This window comes from Kogia breviceps, chromosome 14, assembly GCF_026419965.1.
Source record: "Kogia breviceps isolate mKogBre1 chromosome 14, mKogBre1 haplotype 1, whole genome shotgun sequence".
Taxonomy (NCBI): domain Eukaryota; kingdom Metazoa; phylum Chordata; class Mammalia; order Artiodactyla; family Physeteridae; genus Kogia; species Kogia breviceps.
Genome location: NC_081323.1, coordinates 56,873,582 through 56,882,302, shown reverse-complemented (window position 1 = coordinate 56,882,302; position 8,721 = coordinate 56,873,582). Strand labels below are relative to the sequence as shown.

The following is an 8,721-nucleotide window of genomic DNA, read 5'->3' as shown; positions in this document are numbered from 1 at the left end:
CCTGCTGAGCAGAGGGTTAACCCCTCAGTGGCTGGGTCCTGGGGCAAGAGCCAGGGTGGCCAGGACAACTGGGGGTTCAGCGTAGCCCCTATTCAACCACTGGTCAGGAGCTGTTTGAATAGTTTGACAGCAGACACAGGTGTACAGGTGCACACCTGCATCCAGAGAGGGCCAGCAGGAAGGTCATCTGAGCAGTGGCTCCCTTGGGGAGCAGCAGAGTGGGGCTGCCTGGCAGGCAGTGAAGAGGTGGCCAGGATGGGGCAGCCTTCCAGAGGCCCTGAGCCGGTCGGGGCCTGAAGCACATTCTTGGGGGATGACTCAGGGGCAGGCCGAGTGGGTGACTCACCATGGACCCTCTCCTGTCCCTGCTGCCAGGGCCCAGCCTCCCCTCTGGTCCCAGGGGGGCTGTGGGGAGCTCACTAGGCCCCCAGCCCAGGGCTGAGTGTGTCAGCCCATGTGGGCTGGAGGGCCAACATGATTTTCCATCCCCTGCATTGCTTTGCAAGAAAAGTAAATACATGTTATAAAACACAGGGTGAAGCTGGGCCAGCCCCCTCCTGTCCCCTTGGAGGGCAGGGAGGAGAGGGACCTCCATGCCAGGTGCTCTGCACACATCATCGAGCGCTGGCTCATCCCCATTTTACAGATGGGGAAACCCGATTCAGAGAGGTTAAGCCACCTACCCAAGGTCACACAGCTGGTTGTATGGCAGAGCCAGGATTCAAACAGAGGTTGGCCTCAAGCTACAGCCTGTGGGTTCTTCCCAGGCAGGTATAGACCAGGGCCTGAGCATGTGCTGCATCTCTTTCTGTTCACAGCTGTGTTTCTCAGGGTGGCCCAGAAACCCACACGCGTCAGCATCTCAGGGAGTATGTGTTTGTTAACATGCAGATTCCTGGGCTCTACCAAGACCCACCCACCTGTAATCTCAGAAGAGGGACCCTGGAATCTGCATTTTTAAATGCTCCCCAGATTGGGGTGAGGCCATACCATTGGAGATGGGAGAATGACTGTCTGCAGGAGAATGGGCTGGGCCTCCACCCTAGGAGGAGAAGGCTCTGTGGTAAGAAACAGGCCTCTGGTCCTGCACACCCCTCTCTCCAGGACTGGGGCAATGCTGCCCTTCTTGTTTCAAACTGGTTCACAGAAACACCCGAGCCAGACAGGGAGTGAGTGAGCACCTCTCCAGCTGCTGGGGAAACAATGATAGCAAATAGGAAGGGTGTGGGTGACCCTTCAGAAGGTGGTGGCCTCCTGGGAGCCAGCAGCCTGACCCAGCTGTAGGGAGGGGACAGAGTTCAGGGGCCAAGGATAGCCTGGTTGCCAGGGAACAGGATGGCCCTACAGGTACCATCTCCGTGAGGTTAACCACCACGTAAACCGCAGGAAAGCAAACACTCTCCCCGAGACCCCACCCCACGGCACAGGCAGAGCAGATGAGTCACTTGGCATAAGAGGGCTCCATGGAAGCAAACAAATCCCATCTGCCCAGAGGAGGATTCACCGGGCCAGATCACAGCTCCCACCCCATCCGGCCTGCCCACAGAGCAGTGTGCACACGTGTGTACACACGTGCACACACACACACACACACACACACACACACACACACACACACACACACACACAGCAGCACCAGCTCAGAAGCCAGATTTTAGAGACTGGAGGGAGGAGGGATGGTGCAACACAACTCAAATTCCTCCCTAAATCTGCTAATTCTCCCTGAAGCACCTGGGCTGGGCCCAGCCTAGTCAGCGGAAGCCTGGCCCCTATGCCCAAGCCCAGGAGGGTGGAGGCAGGTGGGAGTCTGAGAGCGCGGGGCCAGAGCAGGCTAACCCAGGAACCAGCCCAGCTGGGCACGGGGCCTCTCAGTGCTCTTCCCTGGAACATGAGATAAGAGAGCTTCCTCCCTGGGGCGGGGAGGGCTGGGAAGGCTTCACCGGTACGGGTCCTTGGGGAGAGTCAATCAGTTGAAGCATGTTGGCCACATGCCATGTTGCCTGGCATGGAGTTGGTCCTCAATAAACGAGAAATGGCATTAAATCATGTGTCACAGCTGTCGCTCAGCAGCTGAGCTACAAGCCTGCTAACCTGAAGGTGCCTACTTAGGTTCCCTCCCAAAAGCCAAATTTCACTTTTCTAGGAGGTGGGGAGAAGGAAGATATGAAAGTTTGGAGAAGTCCAGAGTTCTGACACATTTTGGAGGAGTTCCTATAACTGCTTGTAACCCTCAACCCCACGAGCACGAGCCTTCAGCTGCAGAGGTAATCCCCTCCCATTTGTGGAGCCCTCTCTCAGTGCTAGGGTGCATACCAAGTGCTTAACACATGGGATCTCACCCTAGGAGGTGGATGCTGTAGCTGTGCCCATTCCACAGATGAGGAAAACTGAGGCTCAGAGAGACAAAATGACCTGCCCAAAAGCTGTTCACATAGCTGAAAAGGAATGAGCACAGACTCCACCTCAGGAATCCCCAGGCTGCTCCCCCTCCTCCCCATCTTCAGAGCTCTGATAATTCTCTTCTCCCCAGACTTATCTCAGTTGGCTTTGTTTTTGTTTTTTAATTAATTAATTGATTAATTAATTAATTTGGCTGCATCGGGTCTTAGTTGCGGCATGTGAGATCTTTGCTGCAACCTGCAGGGTCCTTTGTTGCGGCGCGCAGCCTCTCTAGTTGTGGCGCATGGGCTTAGTTGCCCCACGGCATGTGGGATCTTAGTTCCCTGACCAGGGATCGAACCCACGTCCCCTGCATTGGAAGGCGGATTCTTAACCACTGGACCACCAGGGAAGTCTGGCTTTGTAGTTGTTGTATCTTTGTCTCTGGCCTTCGACTATCAGCAACTTGAAGGTAGAGAGGCTTCTTTCCTCAGCATGGGTTCTATTTTGCCCAAGTGTTATATCTTCCAAAATCCTTATCAACCAGTATCTTTCAGTCCAGTCAGAATGTCCGACAAGGAAGGAGGTTAGTACCACAGAGTGTGGTACTGAGTGGGCACTGACAGAGGGGCACAAAGTGGGGAAGGGGTGGCAGGGAAGGCTCTGGGAAGAGGGAATGCCAGGCCTGGGTCATTTTGAAATGAGTTTTTAAAGAGTAGCTGAAAAAAGCCATTGGAAAAGCAATCTAAGCACATATAAAAATCATATCCAAAGGAAATTTTAAAAAATAAAATAAAATCCAAACACTATAAAAAAGCATATAATGAAAATTCAGATTTCTTTCCTGAGGGGACTCATGGCTAACAGTTTGTTGTGGATCCTTCCAGAAGTTTTCTGTGTGTATATGCACATACATTCCCTGCTTCTCCCTCACACTTTGCTGCTGGTGCCTGACTACATATATGACATCTCATTCTTTTCCAGCTGCATGGTCTTCCCGGTGTAGATATGCCCTGGGGTATTTAACCACCTGATCCTTATCCCAGTGGCCAGCAGGTTATTTCCGGGGTCTCCTCCCTGGCAACACTACTGCCATGAACGTTCCCTAAGGTAGGTTTAGCCTCCAAGGGAAAGGTAATCCGGAGAAGGAAGGAAAAGGGTTTCCACGCAGGGTTGTGCCATAAAGCAGGGTGATGGACAGTGTTCCTTCCTGAGCCCTTTGGCTCACCTGGGGTGCAGGAAGGGGTCCTGGGTGAGCAAGCTTTGTCCACAGTTCGGGCTTCTGTAGACCCCAGGTCCCGTGCCTGTCCAGCCTGTGTGCTGAAGTCTTGGCTCCTCCCTGACACCTGCTCCCAATGTCGGCTGGCTGGACTTGCAGTCTCTAGGTGCCGGCCAAGCCCCGTCCTAACCTCAGACTTGGGAAGGGAAGTCCCTTCAGGATGGAGGGAATTGCTCAAGCCCTCGGCTGCCTTGTGAGGGACTCCCTACCTAGGAGGGGCATCTGAGAGAGGAGCTGGGCAGAGCCAAGTTCAGAGGGGAAAGAAAGGTTAGGTTTGACTGGAAGGTATGTTCAGGGTTCTCCACCTGAGCAGGTGGGGGGCTGCAGGCAGGATCCCTCACTCCTGGCTTCTCATAAGAGGCCAGGGACCACCAGGAGCACTTGCTAAAAGTTCAGATTCCTGGGACCCTTCCTGCGCTCCCCAGTCAGGAGCTGGGGGTGGGGGGGTGTCAAGGCCCTGGAATCTGCATTTTACAAACACCCCTGGAGATCCTGAGTTGTGGCACCCTCCAGCGTCCTTTATCCTTTTTAGGTCCCCAGACCCTTTTGAAAAGTTAACAATTTGAGGTTGTCAATTTATTATTATTATTACTATTATTATTAATATGTATGGTTCCCCCTCCCTAAGAGAAAGGCTCTTTGCTGTTTTTTTGGTTTTTCCCTTTCCTCATCAATGCAGCAGAACCAGGCAGCCAAGGCTGGGAGAGTGTTCATGTCTGTTAAATGAGTCAATGAATGAACCCGTTGAAAGAGATAGACCCTCCCCCCCAAAATGCACATTTGGACACACACATTTTGAAAACAACTGTAAGAGGATTCACAGACCCGCTTAAGCCCATCCGCAGATGCCCCCTTAGGAATAAGGTTTTCCTAAAGTCTCTGTAACACTTCAAAACTGAAGTCCTGGGCTTCCCTGGTGGCGCAGTGGTTGGGAGTCCGCCTGCTGATGCAGGGGACACGGGTTCGCGCCCCGGTCTGGAAAGATCCCACATGCCGTGGAGCGGCTGGGCCCGTGAGCCATGGCTGCTGGGCCTGTGCGTCCGGAGCCTGTGCCCTGCAACGGGAGAGGCCACAACAGTGAGAGGCCCGCGTACCACAAAAAAAAAAAAAAAAAAAAACCACAAAAAAAACTGAAGTCCTTTGGTGGCAGGGACACCAATGGCCTAAAGGACATTGTTCTCAGATGCTCTGGGGTCTGGGACGGGAAAAGCCTGTAGGCATCAACTTCCCCACCAACCTCCTTATTTTTAAAATAAAAAACAGCTGGGGAAGGGACTGCCCTGAGGACTCTGGATACCCAGTGGGGGCCCCTTTTTCTCTGCCCCTCAGACCTCATTGCTCCCCATTTGAGCCCTTTGGCCATAGCTTGTCTCCGATGCCTCTGGCATCTCCCGGGGGACTGTGTGCTCCTCCTTCCCAGCTGGGCTCAGAACCCCCAGCGCCCTCCAGAGTGGTGCTGAACCCTCCCCGCTACCAGGGCCCCATTCTGGCTCACCGCCAGACTCAGTTCACTGTCTGCTAGCTGCAGCCTTCTCTACTGGCACACGGCGCAACGGGGCCACGGTCTAACCTGGACTTGTGCTGGCACAGAGTCTAACTTGGCACTTCCAGCGCTGTGCTAAGTGCTTTGTGTGAATTAACTACAGAAACCTCCTATGGGATGGGGGCAGTTGTTATCACTGTTTGACAAATAAGGAAACTGAGGCTGGGAACGGCAAGAAGCCTTGCCATGGAGTCAGCTGACTGTAGCGGCAGGATTTGAACTCAGGCAGGCGCACTCCAGAGCTCCCTTCTCTCAATTGCCATCGACACTGCTACCACCTGAATGTAATTCGCTAGCTATCCGAGGCATAGAGACCCATCCAGTGTCTGCACCCACCTGGGCTCAGCCAACGAGAAGGGAGCGCTGATGCCCAAGAGGGGCAGCAGAGAGCCAGATGGGGCCCTCAGTTGGGGGGCGCCAGGCCCGGAGTGCGGGGGTGAGGGGGGTACTGAGCACGCTCGGGAAAGTAGCCAGCGAGCCCCCGCCCGCCTGCCCAGCATGTCGAATGTCCGTGCTGGGCGGTGGGCTGTGTCCTGACAAGACCCGGTGTCCCCACCCCCAGCCCGGAGCGGACGCCCCACTCGATCTGGCCCGGCGCCTAACGAGCCTGGAAGCCCCGCCCTCCTGGTGCCCCTCCTCCGAGAAGGTACGCACCACCTTCTCGGGAGCGGCCGGGAGAGCCAGTGGCCTGCGAGCGCCACGCCCCCCGCGAGTAGTGACCGCGCGCCGCCGCCGCGCAGCAGTCGGGGCTCCAGTGCCGCGGCTCGCTCACCTGCGCCCGCTGCCCGCCTCTTGGTGCGCTCCGGGGCCTCCGCAGCCCAGTGCCCAGCCCGGCGCCGCGACCCGACGTCCCACCCGCCCACCCCGAGCGCCACCATGAACTCGCTCTTCAAGAAGAGAAACAAAGGCAAATACAGCCCCACGGGTCGGACCCGCAGGTGAAGAGGCGCCCATGCGCAGCGCGCTTCGCGGCTCGCTGGGCCGGGATGTACCGCCCAGGGCGTGGGGGGCACAGCCGGGCCTCGAGGGCTGAGGGGGATGGGGGGGTGCGCAGGAAGACTGCCCTGGGAGGACCAGGAGTGCGCGAGTCGCGGGAACGCGGGGCCCGAGGGCCACCCTTGAGCTGGGAAGCACCGCCAAGGTGGGGATGCGGATGGGTTGGGGGCGCCGAGGGAGAACACGCTGTTTGGCACCGGAGAGTTCTAGGAGCCCAGAGAGCACTGGCTTGGGTGCTTAGAGGGCGAGGAACTTAGCTGGAGGTACAGGGGACCTCGGTGTTGCGGGGTCGCCCTTGCGCCAAGGGTCTTCCTGGGCCAGGAAGCACCTCCAGAGTGGAGAGTGGTGTGTCCTCTGGAGGACGCTACACCCAAGGCCGGGGAGTGGGGTGCGCAGGGGACCTAAGAAGCATCGTCTAGGGGCGCACCCGGGCCGTGAAATTGAGATGGAGCGTGAGGCGTTGAGTGGCGGGCGTTCACCAGTGCTGCTTGGAGAGCGCGCAGGTGCTCCTGGCGTTAGGCAGGCGGGGGTGGGGTGGGGGCGCCTGGTGGGGTTGTGCCACCTGCGGCAGCACTTCCCAGCATCTGCCGTCCTGCGCTCTAGAACCTGGTCCAGGGGAACCGGTGGGTGTGGGGGTCGGGTTGGGGGAACCTGGGCTGAGGCACCCAGGTGTCCACCACCCGCCCCAGGGTCTGCGCATCGGTTGAGAGATGATGGGGCCTTCTCCCTGCGTGATTTCTCAGGGGCGTGGCTGCCCTCTGAGAAATCACAAAGCCCTGAAACTGGCGGCGTCTCTAAGCCTCGGGTTCTCAGGGCTGCCTGGGAAGGGAATAACGTGTCTCAATGTGTTTGCTTTGAAACGGCAGCCCACGTCGGTTTTAAGCCTAATGTATTCACTTCATAACTGGAGATGCTGAGATGGAGAGTGGGAGCAGAATCAGACCCTGCCTTGTCCTCTGTCTGAGGAAAATGGAACGGGGCCTCCTAGCTGGGAGGGAGCCTTTACCAGACTTCTCTCGACAAGGGGCTTCAGGCAGGTGGGGAAATCAGCAATTGCATACCCCACCTGCCTGGGAGTATCCACGCCAAAGTGCCCTCACCTGAGACAGCCCCTCCACCGGAAGCAGTCCCTCACTCCCTCCCAGGCCCCAGATGAAAGCGAGGACACTGCGTCCTGGGCTCCCACCCTGCCCCTGTGGTCCAGTCCAGGCAGACCTGTCTGACAGGTGCAGGTGGCCTGGGCACCGGCGTGGCGAGTGTGGGCCTTCCATTTCTTTGAGTTCCAGTCCTTTCAGAAACTCCCCTGTCCCGTGATCCCACTGCCTTTGCATTGTTTCAAGCTCAGAGACATTTCTTCCCCTCCCCTCCCAAGATTCCCGCCCCCACCCATATACACGCAGACACAGGCCTCCCCGGGTCTTTCACCTCCTCAGGGAATGGGCGGGGCCCGGCATGCTTTTCCTCTGTGGCTGAGTCCAGCTGGCTCTCAAACCCAGCTGGGGTCCCCTCCAGTCCCTGAACTGTTCTTTCAGACGTTGCACAATCAAATGCTCCGTGCCAGGCACGGAGGACTATTCTGTTCTCCCTCCACCAAGACTGGGGCCCCTCCAGTCCTGCACACACGCACACACCCACACACCAGGAGATGGGCCAGCCTCGCCCTGCCCTCTGCCTCCGCCGTCCCTCAAGCTCCCTCTTCCCCCAGCTCTCCATCCATCCAGTTCCCCAAGGGCTGGGCTTGGACCTAACAAAAGTTATAATGAATCCAGACAAGCTGGGAGGGTCTTGGCCTTCCCAGCAGAGGGTAGGAAGGAAGGAATTCCCATCCTTTACAGCTTCGGGGACTCAGGGTGGCAAGGACACAGGTCCTGCCCCTCTCAGTACTCCTGGCCCCAAGCAGCCACCCTCTGCCCCTGGCTGAATGACCTCAGCTTAGAGGTCTCTTTCTCCAGGAAGCCTTTCTGATTCTCTCCCCAAGATGGGGTGAGAGACTCTTCCTTCACACCCCCGTGGCCCCGCACAGTCACAGCCCTGGGTAGGAGCCAGGTGCCCACGGTCCTACCAGCCCAACATGTTCCTCTGCCCCTTCCCCTTGGCGGGGACAAGTTCATGGACCACATTGTGGGGTGGGGGGTTGCCTCTTGCCCAATTCTGTCAACAAGAATCTCTTGAGTGTTACCCAGTGCATAGCCCTGTACCTGTAACTCTAAGATGTGGTTGCTGGTCACAGGGTGCTGACCCCCAAGTTATTCTTGCACCCTGAGTTTTCTGGGGCCCTCCTCCTCTGTCTGGGGGAAGGCGGGCGGGGTTGCCAGTGAGATTCAGCATTGAGGAGGGTAGGAGCTCCTCACCTCTGGTCCCAGCTCTGCTACATCTGCTGTGGGCAGAAAGCTCTCTGAGCCTCAGTTTCCTTGTCTGCAAAGCAGGGATGGTGCTAATGTCTTCTGCATAAGGTTGCTGGGAGGAGCACATGTAACAACGGAGAGAATGCCCCCAGCACATAGGAATTACCCAGCCTGAGGGT

The 8,721-nt window shown here is 57.2% G+C and overlaps 1 protein-coding gene across 3 annotated transcripts in view; it reads left to right on the top strand.

The window, feature by feature from the left end:
• The first annotated feature begins 980 nt into the window (after positions 1-980).
• The window catches only part of PPL (periplakin), a 49,962-nt gene continuing 42,221 nt past the window's right edge, over positions 981-8,721 (top strand). For 2 of the 3 annotated variants that reach the window (XM_059038757.2, XM_059038756.2), the window contains exons 1-2: positions 2,144-2,264; positions 5,764-6,139. In XM_059038757.2, the coding sequence (XP_058894740.1) occupies positions 6,078-6,139 (62 nt within the window). In that variant the 5' untranslated portion in view covers positions 2,144-2,264; positions 5,764-6,077. Of the gene's footprint in view, positions 1,064-2,143; positions 2,265-5,763; positions 6,140-8,721 lie in introns of those variants that run through there. The other variant, XM_067012506.1, reaches the window with a different exon arrangement.